The sequence below is a fragment of the Mytilus edulis genome, chromosome 5, assembly GCF_963676685.1.
Source record: "Mytilus edulis chromosome 5, xbMytEdul2.2, whole genome shotgun sequence".
Lineage (NCBI taxonomy): Eukaryota > Metazoa > Mollusca > Bivalvia > Mytilida > Mytilidae > Mytilus > Mytilus edulis.
In genome coordinates, this window is record NC_092348.1 from 88,865,139 (window position 1) to 88,888,899 (window position 23,761).

Consider the following 23,761-nt stretch of genomic DNA (forward strand, 5'->3'; position numbering starts at 1 on the left):
TAAACAAGACGAAAAATCACTCAACCCAAAATACAAACTGGGAAAACATAAAATAAGACATCGAACTACTATAAAAGAAAACAGAACAAAACAAAACCGAATATTTAACAAAACCGGTTACACCAATGAACTATAGTTGACTTTCAAAGAATTACGTCCTTATAAAAACCATCAGTGCTTATATACCACGAAAACATATGTGAATAGTAAAAAACTATACAAATCCCTGCTTTATTATAACATTAAAGTATATAGGCAAGGAGGTGTATAGTATACAAAATACCTATTCCTTTAAAGATATGTAATTTTTTTCGATGACAAATGCCTGTCAATTGAATACATTTTTGAACGATTTTACACTAAAAATAATGTACAACATTAAAATATGAGTTTTTTCTGGTATTTTTTCCCCCAGATTGGCCAGTGCGCACAAAGATTAGTTTATTGAAGATTTTAGGAAGATGGTCACTTATATTATTTCAAATGAATGTTCGGTGATCAGACAATCCTTACTTGATTACTTCCGGGTCATGGTTGCCAGGGACTGGCGTCATAATTTTTTGTAGCAGTTCTGGCTGTTTTGATTTTTAATGTAATATTTTCGTTTTATGACGAGAATGAATATAAAAATGACATATAGCTATGCATCTGTTTCTACCTGAATCAAATTTTTCATAGTCAATTTTGATATATCCTTTACCTTTTCATTCCGGGCTTTCTGTAATTTCTGAGTTTCACACATTTTTATTTTATCAACTCTATTTATATTGATTACAGTTTATGACAGTCACACTACAGTAACATATCCTCTTCTGACTGTAGGTTACCACATATGGTTTCTTTTGAAACATTTATAATTTGGTAATGTTTTTCGTCAGCCATCAAATTATATTGATATTTACAAGGATTTGTATACAAATCCTTGATATTTATGTGACTGATTTTCCCATAATGTATCCTAATTTTGTGAGTTATACAAAAGATACCAAACTTTCCAAAGGCAAAGGGACAATCACTCAAAATCAAGTCAAAAAGAAAATATAATGACAATGCATGGCAAAAATGTGTACAATTAAATAAAATAAATGAGTACACTATTTTGCAAAGACATTTAAGGATATCAGGTCCGTTCCCGCCAAATACACCTTATAGCTAATCCCGGCTGACCCGGCCGCTTGAACTTTTGACGCATACAACAATCACTTTTCCATTGTGGCGTCAGATATTTTGTTTTGTGACATCAAAAATTTACGGGGAACCTGTGTGATATCTAGTAATGGCAGACAAATAGCGATAAGGTGTATACACTTTCCCACCTCACACGTTCCCACCCAAGGTCCGTTCGCACTCTACACGTTCGCGCCCAATCTTAATTCAAATTCTAGTTGAATAATTGGAAAATCATGATTGTTGTTTTAAATTGCTTTGGTGTACATGTAAATACTGAATGTTTTTATAGTAAAACATTGACGATTTTAAATGAAAAACACAAAAGATAATTGTTTTTTTAACAGCTTGGTCCCTTTGATTTGAAACAATGAAATAATCAAATATAGCAATACACGAATTATAACCAAAACATGATAAAATTTATTCAACACACAAAAAAAAAAAGTTATAGCAATACACTAACCAAAACATGATTAAGAGTTATTCAACACAAAATAAAACTTTGACAGAATCCCACTCATGACTTTATTTTAAGAAAGGATTATTATTTTTTTTTAACAATACACTTTCCGAAACATGATTAAGATTTATTCAACACAAAAAAAATGCTGTCTCACTTTATTTTGAGACAATGACAACAATTATACTTATAAGAATACACTTGCCAAAACTTGATTACAAAGTTATTAAACACAAAACCAATTAAAATTGGGTGCAAATTGTAGGGTGCGAACGTGAATGGGCGCGAACGGACCTGGATTCAGACAATTCACATTTAAGTGGATGATTAAATTAAGACAGTGCCTGGGTGACCCGCATGGGGGTATGAATAGCAAAATTGCTGTTCGTAGGCTATGCATACCCACTTCTGGTTTTATAATAAAATGCCATCAGATCGTGAATGAAATGTGAAATATATAACTTCAAACTTCATGCATCTTAAGGCAAAATAATGGACCTGCATGGCATATCTGATCCCCTTTTACATTTAAAATCAACTGATTCACTGTACATATATAGCTGAAAATGCTGATTTGAAATCACTATGCATATGACCAGTCTTGAGCATTTTTAGACAGGCTCTTGAAATGAGAAAAAAATTCTATACCATCAAGTTTTAATTAATTCGCAAGTTATTTCGTCAAAACAAAAATAAGAATTAAATGAACATTTATTGGTATCAAATTACTATACATGTATATCCATATGTTATTATACTGTAACAGGCTTATAGTAGACAAAACAATTTTTACAAATTATGTATTTATCAAATATGAAAATAAAAATTTTCATTTAAAACAGGATATATTAACCATGTTAACCACAATTTTATTTTTTCTTCATTTCAATCTGATTAATTTAGATAAGTAATCAAGAATCAAAATTAAAAGGTATTTTGTAAAGTAATTGATTAAATTCAATCATGTGTGATACGCTTTTTGACTGATTAATGCTTACAATTACTTAAAATATGTACATATGTAATCGATAACATGTGAATGATTATTACAATGATTACTTGAAGGATGTAATTAATACCATGTGATTAATGATTACAATTACCCCAAGCCTGAACTGGGGTGGAGAAATAAAGTTTTAGATTGAGTTGTTAGGGTAGTTTAACTTTAAGAATAAAGAAGAAAATCTCTTCATATCATACATAAACCCATTTTTGCTTGAATGGATTCTCAAAATTTTTATACTTAATTTTGCATAAGTGGAAAAGAAGCTCCATTATAATTTTAATGATGTTCTCATCTGTCATTCAAGGGTTAGAGACTTTCAGTAAAAAAAAAATCTATATAAAAATAGGGAGATATTGTATGATAGCACATGAGGCAGCCCTATACCAGAGTTCAAATGGAGTGGACATAAGCAATAATAGGTCAACATACTGCCTTATAATTGATGAATGGAAGAAATAAAAAAACTCATAAAAATTTGCATATTGAAAGTCTTTTTTGTTATTGAACTATTTAAAAACAAAAGTTGTTTTTTTCAATTTTAAAACATATCTGTAGTTAAATTATTAATTTTTCTTTGTTTTAAATTCAGAGGACAACCATGCATTTTAAACTAGCTGATGACAAGATCTTAAGATGAGCTGACCTGGTAGTAATCATGACATCCAATCTGCCTTAGATAATTTGTCTTTTGGGGGGAATTACAAATATACAAGCAAGATATGTCTACTGCTGTTCAGACCAATGTGTCTAGCTACATGTACACACAGGTTATCAAGAACGGAAAGAAGAAAGGAAAGAAAAAGAAGAAACAAAAGTCCACACCAATTTCTATGACTAAAAGTGCTTCCACTGGCAGAATCTCAAGTAATCACAGTAATGGACTAACATCACTTAGTAGATCTAACACTTCAGAGAATCTCAAACTTCCTTCTATTTCTAAAGAATATCCATTATCACCAAGATTGACAACTCCTATGAGGATGCCTCCAGCTCTTAATCGAGAAATACTACCCACTGCTTGTGATCGCAGGAAGAAAATGCCACTACTGAATGCTATAAAACCAGAAAATGAGAAGTCTGAGAAAGAAAGATTTTTTAGAGCTAATTACAACTACAATCCATACTTCATCTACAGATTCCCTGCCCCACCAGAAGTACTGGAACGTATAAGTACTCCTTCAGACAAACTCCTTAATATAGTAAGTATCTACATACATGTATAACAAAATAGCATAAAACATTGCTATAATGCTACTTTTGTACTTTTGCATTTGTACAAAAAAAGAATTTTCCAAGAAGATGTGGTGCGATTGCCAATCACAAGAGACCAAATGACACAGAAATTAACAAATTCTATAGGTCACTGTATGGCCTTCAATAATAAGCAAAGCCCATACCACATGGTCAGCTATAAGAAGCCCCAAAATGACAAATTTATAACAATTAATGTGATTGTTTGAGTTAATTTTAAGTTTTTGTCCACATTTTTTAAGTTGCAAGTGGCTTTTTATTGGTAAAAGTTGTCTGCTACACAGGGTTGGTTGAATTGAATTAATCAGACAATCCTTCTTCCTTTGATAAGTATATATATATAAACAGAAAAGATTTTATTTGCTTCATAAGCAAGGGAAATTAGTTTGTTTTTATTACAATTTGCTTTTCAAGTTGTTCTTAAAACAAAAATTAAAATGTTTAAATGACAACCATCTTATATAATGTAATTTTTAAAGGATCCATATGACTATTGCCTACATGAATAATTTTTTATTTATTTTTTCATCTAGGCTATCTTGATAATGGAAATTGCAATAGATCGATATGGGAGCTATGAAGAATTTGAAAACCAAACTGGGGGACCAGTTTTAGGAAGATCTCAGATAATTACTCTAGTCAAAAACTATGTGAAGCGAGAAAATCTGGAAAATGAAATTATGTTGAACTTAAGTGAAGACTTGCTGTCTCGTGGCTCAATGACAAGAGTTAAAGGCAAACCAACACTAAATGTTCGTATTGTCAATCTACGGCAATATTGGGTAGAAGGTCTTCTAAGGCATGAAATTGGTAAGTTAACTAGTGATCAGTGCTCTTATCAATGACATTTAAACTTTTATACAGATACTTACTATTTCTAAAACGATTTTAAAATAATAGCACTTGAAGAATATATATGGTACAATGAGTAACAGTTGTATATTTACATATACAAATGAGAATATTTACCTTAAAGCAAAGCCTATGGTAAAAATGAATATACATGTAATATGATTACATGTAATAATCTTTTGATGGATCCAACAAATATGCTTTGTAGGATATATTCTCTAAGAAAATCATAAAAACTAGTTAGATTTATAAACAAATACTACTCATATGTTTACTATATATACACTAACTTCGTAGATAGCAGTCTGCACCAAAAACTTTCATCTACTAGTCCGGAAACTTTATACCAAAACTTGTCCCTATATGACTTTATAAATTATTTGAAAATTTTCTCTAGTTCAAATTAATGTTTATTAGTCTGGGGCATCAGACTTTTGGCTTTTGACTGAGATAGTTAATTTAAAAAGAAAATAATAAACATTGCTTTTATGTACATTCTGTGTCTTTTTTCGCTACAACAATGATTAATAGACTGGAAGCTTTGATAAACATGGAAAAGAATAATGACCAAAAGTTTTGCATTCTATGCCTTCAATATGTTATGCTGTCAGGGCTATCACCATATTTCTTTTCACTATTGTTCTTTTCATTACAGAGGACTTCTTAAACTTTTAATAAAACATTTTTATGCCCCACCTACGATAGTAGAGGGGCATTATGTTTTCTGGTCTGCGCCTCCATTCGTCTGTCCGTTCGTCCGTCTGTGCGTCCGTTCGCTTCAGGTTAAAGTTGTTGGTCGAGGTAGTTTTTGATGAAGCTGAAGTCCAATCAACTTGAAACTTAATACACATGTTCCCCATGATATGATCTTTCTAATTTTAATGCCAAATTATAGTTTTGACCCCAATTTCATGGTCCACTGAACATAGAAAATGATAGTGCAAAGTTCAGGTTAAAGTTTTTGGTCAAGGTAGTTTTTGATGAAGTTAAAGTTACATCAACTTGAAACTTAGTACACATGTTCCCTATGATATGATCTTTCTAATTTTAATTCCAAATTAAAGTTTTGACCCCAATTTCACGGTCCACTGAACATAGAAAATGATAGTGGGAGTGGGGCATCCGTGTACTATTGACACATTCTTGTTACATACTGGATGTTAGTTAACTTTGAATCGTAAAAATAATCTTTATCCTGAAATATATGACTCTGAGAATGAGATGTCATAATAAAGTGTGAAGCTTTCTTTCTACGCAGTGCTTGTTTCATATTAAAAGTCATTCAATTAAATAAAGCCGATCATCTGACTTATTCAAAATATTTGTGAATTGTGATTTTTATATATAATCCACATGTGATTTTATCTTTTGTCAGGCACACATTATTTAAGGAGTATGAATAATAAGTTCCAACCATGGAGTAATTGGAAAGTGCGGACTGAGTTAGGTATGGCTCCAATGAATCCAACTGAGGAAGGATTAGCCTCACTTCATAGTGTACTGTTAAGGAAAGATCCATGTTTATGGAGATGTGCACTATTGTATTATACAGTGTATAAAGCTGCACATTTGTCTTTGAAAGAACTATTCATAGATTTAGGGAAGTTTGTCAACGATCCACAAGTACGTTGGGACTATTGTATACGGGCAAAGAGAGGGCAAGCTGATACATCCAGACCAGGTATAGTGAAGAATTTGTTATTAGAGGGAAAATAATATTATGTGATCATGATACCCTTAGGCTCTAAAATTTCATATGTTGATTTGATTTTTTTTTTTATCTTGGTCCAATAATATTAACTACTTTGCAGAAAATTAAGAAGGTGAAATATGTCTGTTAAGTGATACCTTTTGTTCCATCAAAGCATAAATTCTAACCTTTACTGTTAACATGACAGGACTAGAACATATCAATCAAGCTTGTTGGACTTTTTTTTTTTTACAAAGAATATAATGTATTTAAATTAAATTTTCCACCAATTGAATTTAAAATGTAATTGTCTTTCCACAAAAGTTTGGTTTAATTTAAAACTACAACAAAAAGTACCAAGTGACCGTACACCTCAAGTCCAAAATCTGTAAAAATGAAAACAAAATTGTAAAAACTGGATGTCCAATCCTCAAAATGAATATTGGAAAAGAATTGTATAAGCTACAAAATCAACCTAAATACATAATAACGTACAGGACATATATGCATGAACCTTGTAAAATAAAGAAAGAAAATAAATGAATTCACAATAAGTGATAAAAACAACAACAATAAAATGTATTATTTTTACAGGTGCGTTTTGTAAAGATCAAGTATATCTAGATGGAGCTTTACAGATTTTGAAGAACAGACGCCATTTAGACTTTCATTCTTTGTTAAGATATGGGAAAATATCCTACAGAGATATAGACATTATCAGTGATATAGCAGAATTAGAATACACAAGAATTCCATCATTTATGGAGGATCTTCACACATACAGGGGACATTTAGACAGAATTTGTGATGCCAATGGCTTAACAGATGATATTCTAATGAAAGTTTGATTAATAGGTGTTATTTTTTATTTTATCTTTTAATAAGAGTACTGCCATTAGTGCAGATTATCTTATCAAATCAAATTTAAAGCATTACAACATCTTATAAAAACAGTATTAAAGCAATGAATTAATTTTTGCTGTCTGATGTTCCTATTCAGGGTAAAAAACATTTAGAAAATGGCTACCAGTACTGAGTAGGCTAGTACCCTTTTAGTAAGTGGCCAATATATATTTATGAAGTGACCGTAACAGGTTATGTCATTTATGTTAAAAGTATTTGTTTTGAAAAAGAATGAAAATTTTATATAATTTTGATTCTTTAGAAATCAGTCTTTTATTATATCTTGAGGTACAATCTACTAATTTGCAATCTTCTTACTTTTTTTTTATGATTCAAACCTTTTAAAATCAAGATATCTTTTGAGTTTTCTATATTTAATTGTTAAATTGACAATGTTGAGCAATTTTGACAATCTCTATATTTTTTTTATTCTATAATATCACCTTGTTTATAAGTCTGTAAAACACTTTTTTAATTTACAGAAAAATCCTTTAAATAATAAATTATCTTTTATTATTATTTTTTTAAGTTGCCATCTGACCTTTTGAACTAGTTGTTTGTAATTTGACAATTTGTTACTTTTGTATTAATAAAAGGTAAAGGGCCTTAACTCTACCTCATTTAGATAAGTATTAAACATAAGATCATATGTAATACATTGTTTGAATTAAAAATACTGCTGTTTGATAGTTGTTTCAAAATAAAAATAATCAGCTTTAAAGGGTATTGTAGTGCAAGGGAGATAATAGTGTATATATCAGATATTTTAGTTCATAAAGGATATAACATTATTTCTGTTACTGATAAACTACTCCATTTAATTTAAAGACTTTTATGACAATAAAAAAAAATGAGAAAAATTATGAAATGAGTATTGACAGATTTCTATTTTGAATAATAATAATTAGGAAAGGTCACCTGCTGCAAATGAAATAATTTATGTGTTTGTGAGTTTTGACTACATTAAATTAATTATCAATAGCAGGAGTCTATAACAAGGATCATTGTGATGAGCTTCTGGCTATACCCATTATCAGTGATTATTTTCATTTTCACAAAATTTGCTCTCTGTAAGCAAGCAACTAATTTAAACTGCAATTTTTCAAATGATGAAAATGTGGGTGAAGTATTGGTGTTTATTTATTTTTTGAGTGACTTTTAGGTTTTGGGTAAAATCATGAGTATAACTTTGCTGTTTAATATGAGGTGAGGGACATTATAACAATATGTAAAGTTGTTCTATGTGCTTTATCAGTTGTTATAGATTTGTTATTTTGTAAACATATTTTGAGGACAATACATAAGGTGCAGCAATCATGTTTATTTATGTTTATCTTAAGAATCATAAACTGTTAAAAAAGAAATGGTTGAAATATGTCAGCAGTTAATAGCAAGGTGAACAAATTTTATAATGATTTTATTCCAATAAAGGATTATAAAAATTGTTAATGAATTAAGATAATATTGCAGATTTGAAGATAAGCATGTTCCAACATTTTTCTGGATTCAAATTTAAATCAGTATCTTTACTTGTTCTTTTCTTCTTTTCAATAACTACAGAATTAATCAAGTATGAAATTAGTAAAATATATTGGAAATATTAAAAAAGCAATCTGAACTATGAACTTTTAGTTATCTTGATTTGAAATAGAAAAGTACTGCAATGGAATTTTAGTGCTTTTTTAAATATTATTTTAAATAGAATGAAATTCAAAACAGTGTGGCTGTGGCCATTGATTGACACATTAAATTCATCCATTGACTGGGACAATTTAGTGAACGTTTGTATGTAACAACTACTACTCACTATGTACTTTTTAAAGACACCTAAAAGAGGGAAGAAAGATACCAAAGGGACAGTCAAACTCATAAATCTAAAACAAACTGACTACGCCATGGCTAAAAATGAAAAAGACAAACAGAAAAACAATAGTACACATGACACAACATAGAAAACTAAAGAATAAACAACACGAACCCCACCAAAAACTAGGGTGATCTCAGGTGCTCCGGAAGGGTAAGCAGATCCTGCTCCACATGTGGCACCCGTCGTGTTGCTTATGTGATTACAAATCCGGTAAATAGTCTAATTCGGTAGGTCACATTCATGAAAGGGAAGGGGATTGTAGTTAGGACGTAAGGAACATATCCGATATCATTTGTGAAACGGTTATTCCATAACGGTCAACCAACTCGTGATGGCGTCCGTAAAATTTACGAAGGGATGATTTCAACTTCACCATTTGGAACTCTTGGTTTAATAGCTTCCTTGTGAGCAGTAACCCTCTATCAAGAAAATCATGATAGGAAATGCAAGCACGGGAATATCGTATCAATTGGGAGATATATACCCCGTATGCAGGTGCTGCTAAACTATGGGGTCACCAAAGGTTCTCAACACCTTAATAAAGTAATTCGAAAAACTAATCAGAAATAACACGATGTTTTGATTTATATCAATTATATAAATCAAAACATAAAGGTTATTCCTGGTTAATTTTTTGAATTATTTTATAATTAAAGGCGTTAAGAAACCTTTGGTGACCCCACAGTTTAAATGTCTATCGTAAGTACGGCGTGAACAGTGGTCGTTACAGACAAACGTTCACGTAAATTGTCCCAGTCAATGGATGAATTTAATGTGTCAATCAATGGCCACAGCCACACTGTTTTGAATTTCATTCTAATGTGATGTGATTGTTAATGGCATATATGAATATAAGATGCCATAGTTGTTATACTAGTTGAAGTTGTTTTTTTTTGTGACAATTGTTAAATTTACACATTGTTTGTTTTGTAGTAATGTGTTGGGTTTTTTTTTGTGATAATATTTATTTGTATGTTACAACAAATTGGCAGTCAGAGGTGCTGATCTTTAGATATTCAATATCTATAAATATAAAATAAATTAATTTGCTTCTTTTTAAATTCACCCTTGGTAAGGTATGGTCAGAGTAGATTTTTTTTTCAATGTTTGAAGTTTGAACATGTATCAAAATATTTGATTGTAAGAGCTGTCGATTAATTTACAAAACTAACGGGAAAAATTTGGTACAAATTACAATTGATGTAAGATTTTTTTGTTTTAAAAAAAGAGCCCCTGGATTTTGTTTTGAATTAAAGCTGAAATAAAACTTTAAATATATGATTAGATATTTGACAATTGAATATACTTATGAATTTATGGACTAGAAATCACTTTCACTGTTTACATCAAGCCTAATGTACTTTTGTTAATTTTTTTAGACATGCCTTAATTGCCTTGTTTTACTTATTTATTATGATTACATAATTTACATTCTATTATTCTGTTTATGGTTTGAAATTATATTATCTAAAAGATTTTTGAGTGGATAGAAAATATTGTTGATTTTATTTGAATCGATGATGCCTTGTTAGATTTTAAATTTCAAAGACAACAGATATCAAAAAGCCTTAATTACTGTAAACCTATTATTTTCGGTAGCTAATTATTTTTACAACTTTCATGAGTAGAAACATAACGCAAATATAAATCGTCGTGAACATGTAAAACTTGTATCTTTGCTTATCTTATTACATTAAGTAAATTTTATAATTGCAAAAATAATTTCGTTGCACAGTGGGCTAGAAAGGGCCAAATGCGACATAAAGTATCCACGAAATTAAGTTGGTTTACAGTAAATGGAATCTTTGGAATAACATTGGTTAAGATTCTTTAAATAAAAGTTACAAACTAATATATATATTTGTAAAATAAAAATTCATACTTTTATTTAACATTTTATCTTATATTGCAATTCTTAACAGTTTCTTAACAGTATCTTTTGTAAGTAATATTTAACAAGTCATTTAAAAAAAAATTATGAATGAAGTCAGAATTTACATTACTTTTAGTATAATATATGAAGGATGGCATAATTTTGTTGTCATTTTGCAAACATCAACTTGATTTTTTTCACTATAACTTGATCTCTTGAACTAGTTTTTACTTTTATTTATCAAGGAAGTCTAAGTTGTAGGGGAAATATAAGTATGACACTTTGTCCTTCCCATTTGGTGTTTTCTATGTTAAAATCAATTGTCTATAAGAGGAAGTTTTATAAAACATAAATTTAGATAGGTATAAAAGGAACATTACATAAAAAAATGATTTGGTTAGACTGATTATTATGAAATTTATTTTTTGTATTGTTTAATTTTTTGTCTTGTTTTTAATATATTAAAATGTTTCTAATAAACCTTTCATACAATGCTTTTTTTGTGTATTCTTTTTCAATATGATAAAGGGGTGAAAAGTTACACTAATACAATGTTTATTATTGGAGATAGTTTGTAAAGTCTGACAATTTAGCAAAACTATTTCCTTAAGAAAATAAGATTCCACCTATGTTAAGCAAACCATGACAATTTTGTTTTATTTATAAGGTTTCTAGATGTGCCATAGATTGTCTAAGCTTTTTTCTGTAAAACCTTTAGGAATTTGGGGTCCTCAATGCCCTTTTATTCTTTTGTCCTTGAGGAAATGACATCTTAAGTAATATTGATAGACGGATGCCCAGTGATGACTTGAGATCTACATGACATGTTAGCACATATAGGGAACGACGAATGCCAAGTGACGCCCCTAACACATTCTATGTGATCCTGGATACTACTGTGCCTCATGATTACCTTCAGACCTCTAACTTAAGTTTGAGGATCCTCTATAACATAGTTTCTTTATGTGTTGCCCTTTAACCCTGGAACAGCTGGTGGCAAATCATACTCATCATAAACATGTACATGTATATACCACACGGGACCAATGCTAGTCTCTCGGCTAGTCTTTAGATGAAGAACCACAATTACTGACCATATAAAAACCAGAACCAGACAAATAACTAAACCTAACGCAAGTACTTCAACAAATTGATAAGGCTGTTGATAACAAAGGCTTGATAAAGTTTCACTTTTATTATAATATAAGTTTGCCCTTTGGGAGTCAGTATCTCAGCTGGGAAAATTTTGCTCCAGGCCCTGTCGACGACACTTGGTATTATCGTAGAGTGGTTGTATCGGACACAAATTAAGGCTTAGTAAATAAGAACGTCTGCTTGCAATGATACATGTATTGAACTCTGAAAAGCTAACGTCACAACAACGGTGACGTCGTGTACATAGAGAGCGGTAGCGGGAACACCTCATGTGCAATTCTTAACATTCTGGGGGCCCGCAAATGAATTTAATTACAATAAAATGAAAATAAATTATGAAAAATTCACTTTGAATTACTGTCTCTGAAAACTTTGAATAGCTTTAACTGTCTTTGATCATGAGCACGAATAAAATAAAATTATTTCTATAATAAAGCACGAATAGTTAACAGTCCATGAAATTAAACGATAGTCTCATTTGGTCCACATCTTTATCTTTTCCTTTGCATCGGTCTTCGCTCGTCTGGCGGGTAGTATTTCATCACACGGTCCTGTGTATTCATTAGATGTTAGTTCTAGAGGATATAACTTGCTAATAGGTCTAGACGTTTGATCATTTTTAGTCCGTAAAATAGCTGATCTGCTAAACCCATCTCGTCCCTGAATCAATTTGTCGACGATCCCTACATTCCAAGTTGTTCTTGAAGTTTCATCATGTATTAGAACTACCTCTCCAATATTAATGTTCTGTTTGTCCACTCCTTTAGTTCGATGTTGTTCTCTAAGTGATGTAAGGTATTCACGTTTCCACCTTGTCCAGAAATTGTCAATGATATGATTTTGAATCTGTAACAATTTATTAGCTGATGCTTGTGTTAAGTTTTTTGAATTTTCAATGTTTCCATCTAAAGTTCCGGTGTACGGTAAACTCGTAATTCTTCTTCCGTAGAGTAAATGTGAGGGTGTCAATGGTTCATTATCCGATGGATCAGATGATAGGTACGTCAACGGACGATCATTAAGAATAGCTTCCACTTCTGTGACGATAGTTACAAGTACACGTAAACTCACAAATGCCTTTCCTAAAACTTTTTTAATACAATTTTTTGTCAAACCTATTAATCTTTCCCACCAACCACCGTACCATGGTGCACGTTTCGGTATGAACTTCCATACTGTTCCATACGAATTTAATTGTTCATTTAATAACGGTGACTTGGTCAGAAACTCTATTTTCTTTGCCGAAGCTACATAGGTTGTACCATTATCTGATATCATGATTTTTGGTAACGACTTCCTGCTAGTAAATCGGCGAAACGCTAAAATAAATGTCTCTTCTGTAAGATCTTCTACAATTTCTAGGTGTACGGCCCTTGTATTCGCACAAGTAAATAGGCAAATGTACGCTTTTCCTCCAACTCCATTTTTAGTTTTGATGCTCAATGCACCAGTAAAGTCAACGCCTGTTACAGTAAACGGCGGTGAATCTCTTAGTCTGTCTGCTGGTAGAGGCGGTGGGTCCGGAGTAGGATACGGTCTTCCTGTAACCTTTCGGCAAGTAACACATTTGTGAATAATTGTTTTCACATATTGTCGGATTGCTGGAATCCAGTAAAACTGTCGTAAAGAAGTGACAGTACTTTCTAATCCGGAGTGAAGTAGTCTATTGTGGGCATCCATTATAACTAGAGTTGATAATGTATCCTTATTTGGCAATAATATCGGGAACTTGGCTGAAGCGGCAATAGGTGCGTTGTTTAAACGTCCGCCACAACGTATTAACTTGTTCTCGTCCAGATACAATTTCAACTGCTTTACAAGATTATTTTTTGACGTTTTCTGTTGTAAACTGTGAAACACATCCGGGTAATTTCGAAGCTGTGAATCCTGTATCCAAGCAACGGATGCTATCTGAATTTCTTCTACATTTAAATTCCCACTACGTTTTTTCTTATTTTTACAGTTGTAAATAAATCTGTATACATATGCTGTTACACGTAAAAGTTTCTGGTACGCTCCATACCTATCTATATCCATGATTTTATTTATTCCCACTGTAATACTTGTCGCTGTATCGTTTGTGTTTGTTGATAAGTTATCTTTGGTTAGAGTTGTACATATTAGAGCTTCTTTTTTCCACTGAGGCCATTTTTTAGTATCAACAATCCATCCGGGGCCTTTCATCCATAGATCACAATTTTTAAACCTTACAGCTGTCATTCCTCTTGAAAGTAAGTCTGCGGGGTTTGAATCAGTCGGACAGTATCTCCAGGAAAATCCATGCGTAAGCTGATTTATTTCCGCAACTCTGTTTTTGACGAAAATCGGTACTTGTTTCTTAGTCATTAACCAACTCAGTGTAATTTGACTGTCACTCCAAAGTGTTGCCTGTGAAAAGCTTATATGTGACTTCAAATGTTTCAGTAATCTACTCCCTATCACTGCTGCCATGAGCTCAAGTTTCGGAATTGTCATGTTTTTCAATGGGGCAACTCTGTTTCTAGACATAATCAGCGTTGACTGGTTCCCGCAAACTACATATGCACATGCTCCATACGCCTTTAAACTTGCATCTGTGAATATGTGTAGTGAAATATCTTCCGTTGATCTCCTTTCTTTGAAATACGGTCTTGAAATTTCAGTCTCTATACATTCATGTGTGTCTCGTTGAATTTCTTTCCATTCCATTATAGTTTCTGGCGATAGCGGTTCATCCCAATCCAGTTTTTTCTCCCATAGGGTCTGCATGAACATTTTACTCCTCACTGTTATCGGACTTATAATTCCTAGAGGGTCGTAAATTTTTGAAGATTGTCTAAGAATTTCACGCTTTGTAATCAAATGATCCTCCATTTCGATGTATTCCTGTTTTGCGAAAGTAAGCGTGTCCTTGTCTGTATTCCATCTAAGTCCTAATACTTTGATAAGTTTGTCATTATCAAGTACATTTTCTGACGTTGCGCGATCTTGTAAAGTCTTGTTGTTTGATGCCCAAGAGCGTAAATTAAATCCCGCTTTTGCAAATAAGGTACGAGATGTGTCAAAATATTGTAGTAATTGGCTCTCGGTTGGAAAACTTGAAATTATGTTGTCAACGTAAATATCCTTCTGTATGGCATCAGTCCATTCACATGTATTTTCACTTAGGTGCTTTTGAACAACTGCATTTAAAATAAATGGAGAACAGGTAGCTCCAAATAAGACGGATTTGAATCGGTAAACTGAGAGCGGACTTGTAGAGTCTGTAGGATCGGAAAACCAAAAAAATCTAGTTACATCACGGTCTTTCTCTTCTAAACCAACATTCAAAAACGCTTTTTCAATATCTGTTGAAACTGCCCATTGATTTAATCGAAATCTAAGTAAAATACCTGTTAACTCGTTTAGATCAGGTGGTGTATCCATTAAACAGTCATTTAAGCTAGGAGTTTCTTGTCTTGCTCTACAGCTACAGTCAAACACTATCCTAATAGGTGTAGTCGACGATTCTTTTTTGACGGCATGATGCGGTATGTAGTGTACTGTGTTACTAGTCGCTGTGTCTTCTCCTATCTTCTCTATAAATCCTCTTCTTTCTTGTTCACCTATTATTTCTCCGTATTTTTGTAACAAATGCGGTTCCTTCTTCAGTCGTTTAATTACGTTTTCTGTTCTGCGATGGGCTATTTCTTTGTTCATTGGTAATGGTGGATGCTCTTCTTTCCAGGGTAATGTAGCAAAATATCTGTTGTCATGGTAACTGATACATGTCTTCTCATATACTTCTCTTAATGCCTTGTTCCCTGTTTCCTTCTCATCTATTTGCTCAATTCCGAGTGTTTCTAACTTCCAAAATTTCTCCAAGTCGCATTCTTCTGTCTTTCTTGATGTCATTACATTCATCATAGATGTTGGTTGGTCATTGTAACTTGGTGTACCGTGAAGTGGTCCTGACAGTAAATAACCTATTTTTGATTTCACGGCAGTAGGTCCCTCACCTCTAATGATATGGTTTTCTATAATTGACCAATAGTAGTCGGCTCCTACGAGTACTGAGACTTGGAAATTGTCGTTCGCGGTAACTGGATGTGCGAGTTTTATCTCGGATAAATATGACAATTTAGCAGCTTTGCGGATGTAAGTTTGGAGTGGTGCGGCGATTTCCGGTACGATCAATACTCTGATCGGCAATTTTCCTTCGTCTGTGAGCAAATAAATAGTTGCAGTTTTTAAGTGTCTAATTTTCGTACTTTGTGCACTGTCCCCGAACCCGGATAAATTTAAACTTTCTGTGCCAATTATTGATAACTGCAATTTAGCGGCTAAGTCTTCTGTGATGAATGACCTCTGTGCGCCCTCATCAAAAAGAATGTTGGCATCTAAAGATTGTAGTCCTGAACTTACAGGATTAATTGCGGTTTTGAGCATGACATTCGTGGTTGCCTGTGAATGTAAAATTGTGTCCGTTTCCTTCGCGTTGTGTTGAATGGTACTTACGTTCACACTATCTTCTTTATCTATTTGTGCATTATCCTTACATAAACTCGTGTGATGACGCTTATGACATTTTCTGCATGTTTTATTTGACTTGCAATCAACCAAGTTATGATGTCCTAAACAGTTGAAGCATAGGCGGTCTCTTTTTACTATTGACATGCGATCTTTATATTCAGTTACTTTGGTACAATTTACCGAGGCGTGTGATTCGTGACAATAATCGCACTGTTTAGATTTGAAGTTAGTGTTTTGGTGATTCTTATTTTGGTGGTTGTGACTTGATTGTCGATTTCGCGGTTTTGTGTTCGTCAAAAATGCTGCAGTAGCGGTAGGATTTTCATGACTGTCTGTTGAGTTACCGGCTTCCATGATATTTATTTCATTAAATATTCCTTTTCGTAAGTCTGCTAAGCGTATGTTTGTGGACCCAAATTCTCTTGCTAGGTTTTTTCGAATTTCTCCTGGTAGTTTGTTCAATATTATTGGCACTAACAGCGCTCCGTATGAAACATCAGTTTGTCCTAGTGATTCTAAACCTCTTATGTAAATTTCAATGTTGTCATAAAAATGTCGGAGGTTGAAAAGTGTGTACCTAGGCGACGTAATATCAATGAGTTCCTGCATATATCTCTGTGTAATTTTATGTTGCTGACCATATCTTTCTTGTAATAGGGAAATTGCCTTTTCATAGTTTGCATTAGTGAGCGCAAAACCTGTCACTGATTTTAGAGCTTCATCGTGAAGTAACGATTTCAAATAGTTGAATTTTTGGACGTTGCTTAAGGTTGGGTTTGTATGCACGGCTGTCTCAAATGAGTCCCAAAATGATTGCCATTGAAGTATATCTCCATCGAAAGTAGGGAGATTCAACTTGGGTAGTTTGTTGTATTCACTAGTTGAGCTAACGGATGGGCGAAAATCTGACAAACGGTAATTTGAATTGTTCTGATGTTCTGTATATGAAGAGTTTATAGTATGAACGGGTTGAGTAGTTTCTATGCGTGGAGTAAAACTTTCTGCGTGTGTATTCAACGCTGTAGTTTTGACTAAGATAAATTTGTTGACTTGACGAATTTTACCTTCTAAGTTAAATGCATACTCATCTGCTTCAACGATCTCTGTTTCAATATCTCCGTCGTCCAGTTCCTGTACTATGTCCTCATCTAACTTGCGTAATATTTCTTGCTTCCGTTTCAGACTATCCAATATGTTTGACAAATCCTCCGTGTCCACGGTTCCATTCTCTTCTTGTTGAACGTCTTCAAATTTCTTTATCAGTCTGGAAACTGCACTTCTATGTCCTGCTCGTATCGAACGTAGCTTCAGATTCATCCTGGTCTCGGTACCAATATCGTAGAGTGGTTGTATCGGACACAAATTAAGGCTTAGTAAATAAGAACGTCTGCTTGCAATGATACATGTATTGAACTCTGAAAAGCTAACGTCACAACAACGGTGACGTCGTGTACATAGAGAGCGGTAGCGGGAACACCTCATGTGCAATTCTTAACAGGTATAGTGGGTAGCCAAGCCCCGTGGACATGGACACTCCGCCAATCAACTGGAACGCAGAGGGTTCCAAAAAGGGGATGAAGCGATGCTTCATCTCGTAGCAGGGTGCTACGAAAAGGGGTTGAATTGACGGTGGAGAGATGAAAAGTAGTTAATTACTTGGGGATAAGAAGAGAAATTAACCAGTGGTGAATTTCGTAATGGTCCAAAAATCAGATGTGAAACAGCTGAGTGACCCCCAAGGAATGAATAGGAATGTGGTTGTAAGGGGATGGACTTAAATTGGCCTTGGACACCTTCAATACTTCACTGATAATAAAGATAGAAATAATTAACTATGTATTTAATCATATGAATCAGTTTTTAAAAATAAAACAATCAAATACATGATACATAAAATACTCAAATGTTTAATATCTACAGGCATGTATTGTACATGTGCAAATGTACACTATATGGTATAAAATAAGAATAAAGGCAAAAATTATTTTACATGGGATATGACGTGATGGAAATATACAAGAATCATGATGATAACTTTTGTTGTGCTTTTTTAATTACATTTTTACTAGTTCTTATATAGCGACAATAACTATTAGAATTCCATCTACCTAATGTTTTAATTAAGTGATCCTCAATATTAGATTTTCCAGCTGTTGTCGCAGCTCCAATTCGAAATGAATGTCCGTTAAAGGACTGGGGATTATATCCACAGATACCCAAAAGATGCTTTAACTTGCAGATGAAAAATTCTCTTTCTAGAGCTTTACCAGATTCGTCAATAAATAAAGCATTATTATTTTGAAATTTAAACATGGTGTTCCTTACAATCAAATAATCATGTAAAGCTTTAAATGGACAACAATCATGATTTAGCTTGTGAAGTTGAATATCAACACCCATCCTGAAAGGGTCAGTCTTAGATTGCTTTAAATGTAAAATAACATAGTCAGAATAAAATAAAACATCAGATATACATAAATTGTTGTTACAATCAAATGATTTTGACCTGCGAATTGTAAACTCGCCACATCGTAAGAAACCATAAAAAGCTACTGTAAAAGCAGTATATAACATCTGGTCAATAAAAGGTGAAAAAATTCCTTCTTTAAGCTTAACACATAAATGTTGAAGGATATCAAAAGTTATGGGTAAGCGATCTTTAATGATTGGTTTTTGTAATCTTTTAATAGAATTTAAAAACAAGGACAGTCTCTCTAAATTGTTACTAGAATTATTGAAAGGAGAACATATGTTGTCCTTTAAGCATCTATGTCTAATTCCACATATGTATAGTTTAATGGTAGAGCACTGTAGCTTGAGATGTTGAAAGCAATGTGTAGCAAAATATATCAACAGATCTTCTGACACTGAATGAGGCTTGCTGTCAGTAACACTTATACCATTTAATAGCAAAAATTTTAAAAAATGATTATAACCAGTCTCATATGACACTTTTGTCCCTTCAGAAATAGAAAAATTCCATAATTTACTAACTGTTTCACTCAGTGCCACATTACTTCTGATGCACTTGGAACTATGCATGGACTCTGTTCTGCTTTTGGGGCCAGCTTGTGAAAACGGGTGATCTGTAAACGAGACAAAGCATCCGAAATTTGGTTTTTATAACCTGGAACATGTTTTGCACTAAAGTAAAAATTATATTTAGCTGCACACCAAGTCAGCTGTCTCATCAATTTCATAATTTCTAAAGTTTTTGATCTCCCCTTTTTCACAATAGCTACAGTGGCCTCATTATCACACCAGAATAATATTCTTTTAGAAGACCACTCTGGCCCCCAAAGCAGTGCTGCTACAACAATAGGATATAATTCTAAAAAGGCTATTGAAAGGTTGTTTGTCAATGATGGTAATTCCAAAGGCCAGGTTGAATAAAAGAATTTCCCCCGGAAAAAGCCCCCAAATCCTATTGTTGAGGCAGCGTCTGTAAATAATTCCATATCAAAGCTACTTGTAAATTCATTTTCATGAAACATAGTAATGCCATTCCAGTTTGACAAAAAACGTAACCAAAAATCCAAGTCTGTTCTACATTCTGTGCTTAAATGCACAAAGTCAGACAAATCTTTGACTGTAGTTGACAAATTAATCAAATAAGAAACAAAAGACCTTCCAGGTAAAATAACCCTGGAAGCAAAATTTAAATGTCCCAATAACTGTAAAAGTTCTCTTTTTGTGCAAGATGATTTGTGGAGTATTTTGCGGATAAAATTGCATATCCTTTGCACTTTATTATCAGGTAATCTAGTTTCCAATTTTTGTGAGTCTAGTATGATACCCAAATATTCTAAACAAGTAGTAGGCCCAACTGTTTTATGACTAGCAATGGGAATGTTAAGCCGTTTAAATATTGTCATCATAATTGCCATTGTCCTCTCTCCATCTTCGTCGGGATGATCGATTGTTAGGAAATCATCTAATTAATGCAAGATATGCTGTACCTTATAGTTTTTCTCAGCAATATAACACACTGCTTGGGAGACAGTGTCAAAAATTTTAGGACTGGAACGGCATCCAAAGGTGAGTCTAACATAAAAATAATACATAGATTTCCACTTAAAACAGAATAGCGGCCACTGTGTAGGTTTGTAAGGACAAATTTTGAATGCATCGGATATATCGTACTTGGAAAGACTTGCTTTCCTACCACATTTTGAAATGATGCGGATAGCATCATCTATTTTCACATAAGACATAGAACAATCACTTTTGTCTATCATGTCGTTAACACTCATACATTCATCATTGTGTGGTGACGACAAATCTAAAATTAATCTTTTCTTATCTGAATATTTCCCTGTTGCTACCCCTAAAGGGCTTACTCTAAAACGAGGAAAAGGACTATGTTGAAATGGCCCATACACAAAACCTTTTTCACATTCTTTCTTAATCAAATCTGAAACAACTGTAGATTGCGACCTAGCTGAGTAATTATTTTTGCATACTTTTGTATCCCATGTATCGTATTTTACCATGGAATCGAAACCATTTCTTAATCCATTTATCAAATATGATCTGAAATTTATATCTGGATGATTCTGCAGCTCATGATCAAGTTTTTCTATGTTGATAGGAGTTGATGCTTTCATCGAATAATCTTCCAAAGGTACATGTATATGTAGTCATGATTTGTTATCAGGTTTAGTCTGAGTAACATCTTTGCTACTAGTGTTATTTTTGTAGGTTTGTGAATATTTTTGAGGTACATGATGGTTTTGTCTATTACCTGTACATGTATGTGCTGGGTGACCTGTAGATCTACAAGTTGAGCAAGCGTGAAGAAGGTTGCATGTTGTTCTGAAACAACCCCTGACATTATTATAATTGTTACATACTTCTTTACCGTCGTAAAATACTCTACTACGACCTTGTTTATCAAGCTTGTTTTGCATGTTTGGTCTGACTGACCTGTTGTTACCTAAGTTGCTATCTACATGTATACCCTGATGATCAGAAATCTGCAATGAACAAAATTCTGTGGCATGATCAACTTGATGACATAAGTTGCATGCATTTACTCTAATACCCCCACTAACTAGTGAAAGAATGTCACGGTCTCTTTTGCTCCAATCGACCTTGATGTGTTTCTCTCTTAGGAGTGTAGCTGCCTTTGCGGAGAACAGCTTATGGTAGGTATAAAATTTATCACCATAAAATTTATGGATCTGAATCAAATCTGCTTCATAAGCATCCAGCTCTTCGCGTCTTTCGGGATATGACCCACACATAATACGTTTATATTTTCCAAAGGCCTGAATAAAATCTTGTATGTTCAGGTTCCTGTTAAGACGGGGGTCAGGCTTGCTTGATAAATTAACCTTGATGTCATCAGCAGTGATATTGTGTGATTGAGGGTTTTCGTAATTTGATATTAGTAATGTAGTAAGATTAATATCCTTACCCTCAATAATATTCCTTTGAATATTCGGTGACACAATATCAACATTAGTGAAAGAATCCGATCTCACTCCATATCTTGTTGAATCCATTTCGGCAGTGGTATAGTGAGAAAATGGCAAGGCACTTGTCGACGGACTAAAGCTGAAGTTGTGTTGTGCGGTGGTTCTTTGAGTTGTACCAGGAACTGGTATTAGCGGGACATCGGAGGCGTTCCGTTGCTCGTACCAATTAGCTAGATCGTAGGTCTTGTTCAAGGAATCCGGTGATGGTCTAATGTGGGAAACGGATGGTTGCATGCTTGCCATACACTGTGTAAACGTGTTGACCATTGTTGATGTAAACAAAGCAGCCATATTGTTTACATTGGAGTCCCGTACGTCGTTTCCGGTTACACTATCCATGCGCGTTGTTGATGGGGCGGAACTTCCTTCATCTGTGGGCGGGTCTTGAAGTACTTCTCTTGCTGGTTGCCTAATATGGTTATCCGCTGCGACGGGTGCACCTTCTCGTATTTCGTTGTTGCATAGGCGCTCCTTGTTGTCAAGATACAGTTGTTTAAGTACTGTTTTAGACCAGCTTTTTGGAATGTTTATTCCTAACTTCCGCAATTCGTCCCGAAATCTTGCACCTGTCCAATTTTCTGGATTTTCCATATCCCATTGCGAGCTTTGTGTAGCATTTTCTTCGTTGTTATATGGATGTTGTCTGTTACGTGAACGACGGTTGCGTCTGGTCGAGGAGGCCATGTTATAAAATTTACTAAAGTTTTTATAGCCGTAAAATCACGAAACTGTTGAATAATAAAACTGATTCAAGTTCTTAAATTTCGGGAAATAGTAGTCCAATGTTGAATATTATTACTAAAGTTTTTGTAGTCGTAAAATCACCAAAACTGTTGAATAAAACTGATTCAAGTTCTTAAATTTCGGAATATAAATTACTAAAAGTTTGAATAGCCGTAAAATCACCAAAACTGTTGAATAAAACTGATTCAAGTTCTCAAATTTCTGGAAATAGTAGTCCAATTTTGAATATCAAGAAGTGATTGGAAAAAACGAATTTTAACTGCAATGAATATTATGTACGAGATCACTAATTTACGATGAGTTTATAAAGAATTGTCTACAGTTCTCCTGAATAATCGTGATCACTATTAGGAAATGATCGAAAGTCGTGTATAAAATACCTTGTGTCTCCAAGGCAGGAGAGAATAAAGTTATATGAATCCGATTTCCAGTCCAGACAATCTTCCACAATAAAGTCTTAAGTTTAAACAGCAGAAAATCAGTGTAAAATGAAATTGAAAACTTATTCCTATAGAGTAAACGTCCTTTGTATTCAACAGCCAAATCAAAAGTGAGAAGCTGGCAGCCTGCAATTGTAACCTGAGAACCTAATCCCTGATATCAGACAGACCAAATTAGGCATGACCTTTGACCTTACAATGGAATCAACTGCCCCATTTCATGGAAGAAACCATTCCATCTGAATAAACAACACTTATACTCTCTGCATAAGTTTCAATTCAACTATGTTGTTTGTTTGGCATTTTAAATTTTTGTTTCAAGCATCTAGGATAAGTCTATTGTAGACTAAATACATGCAGAGCATACAAAAATACAACC

The 23,761-nt window shown here is 33.4% G+C and overlaps 2 protein-coding genes across 2 annotated transcripts; one reads left to right on the forward strand and one right to left on the reverse strand.

Annotated features, from left to right (window-relative positions):
- The first annotated feature begins 497 nt into the window (after positions 1 to 497).
- Positions 498 to 11,567, forward strand: LOC139524742 (putative tyrosine carboxypeptidase MATCAP2). The gene is made up of 5 exons (XM_071319798.1): positions 498 to 592; positions 3,226 to 3,835; positions 4,421 to 4,697; positions 6,115 to 6,420; positions 7,024 to 11,567. Exons 2-5 carry the CDS (start codon positions 3,356 to 3,358, stop codon positions 7,275 to 7,277), a joined length of 1,317 nt encoding a protein of 438 aa, XP_071175899.1. The 5' UTR covers positions 498 to 592; positions 3,226 to 3,355; the 3' UTR covers positions 7,278 to 11,567.
- Positions 11,568 to 18,543: 6,976 nt separating this feature from the next.
- Positions 18,544 to 22,882, reverse strand: LOC139524739 (uncharacterized). The gene is made up of 2 exons (XM_071319790.1): positions 22,138 to 22,882; positions 18,544 to 19,804 (listed from the first exon to the last, which is right to left on the reverse strand). The coding sequence occupies exons 1-2, from the start codon at positions 22,880 to 22,882 to the stop codon at positions 18,741 to 18,743; spliced, it is 1,809 nt and encodes a 602-aa protein (XP_071175891.1). The 3' UTR covers positions 18,544 to 18,740.
- Between the last annotated feature and the right edge of the window lie 879 nt (positions 22,883 to 23,761).

What these genes read in the sequence shown, in the direction of transcription:
- LOC139524739 (XM_071319790.1), bottom strand. Translation starts at nt 22,882, where the DNA reads ATGGCCTCCTCGACCAGACGCAACCGTCGTTCACGTAACAGACAACAT. An exon ending in TCAAAGGAATATTATTGAGG is followed by an intron (nt 19,805 to 22,137) that starts GTAAGGATATTA and finishes TCTCGTTTACAG; the next exon opens with ATCACCCGTTTTCACAAGCT.
- LOC139524742 (XM_071319798.1), top strand. Translation starts at nt 3,356, where the DNA reads ATGTCTACTGCTGTTCAGACCAATGTGTCTAGCTACATGTACACACAG. An exon ending in CAGACAAACTCCTTAATATA is followed by an intron (nt 3,836 to 4,420) that starts GTAAGTATCTAC and finishes TTTTTCATCTAG; the next exon opens with GCTATCTTGATAATGGAAAT. An exon ending in AGCTGATACATCCAGACCAG is followed by an intron (nt 6,421 to 7,023) that starts GTATAGTGAAGA and finishes TTATTTTTACAG; the next exon opens with GTGCGTTTTGTAAAGATCAA.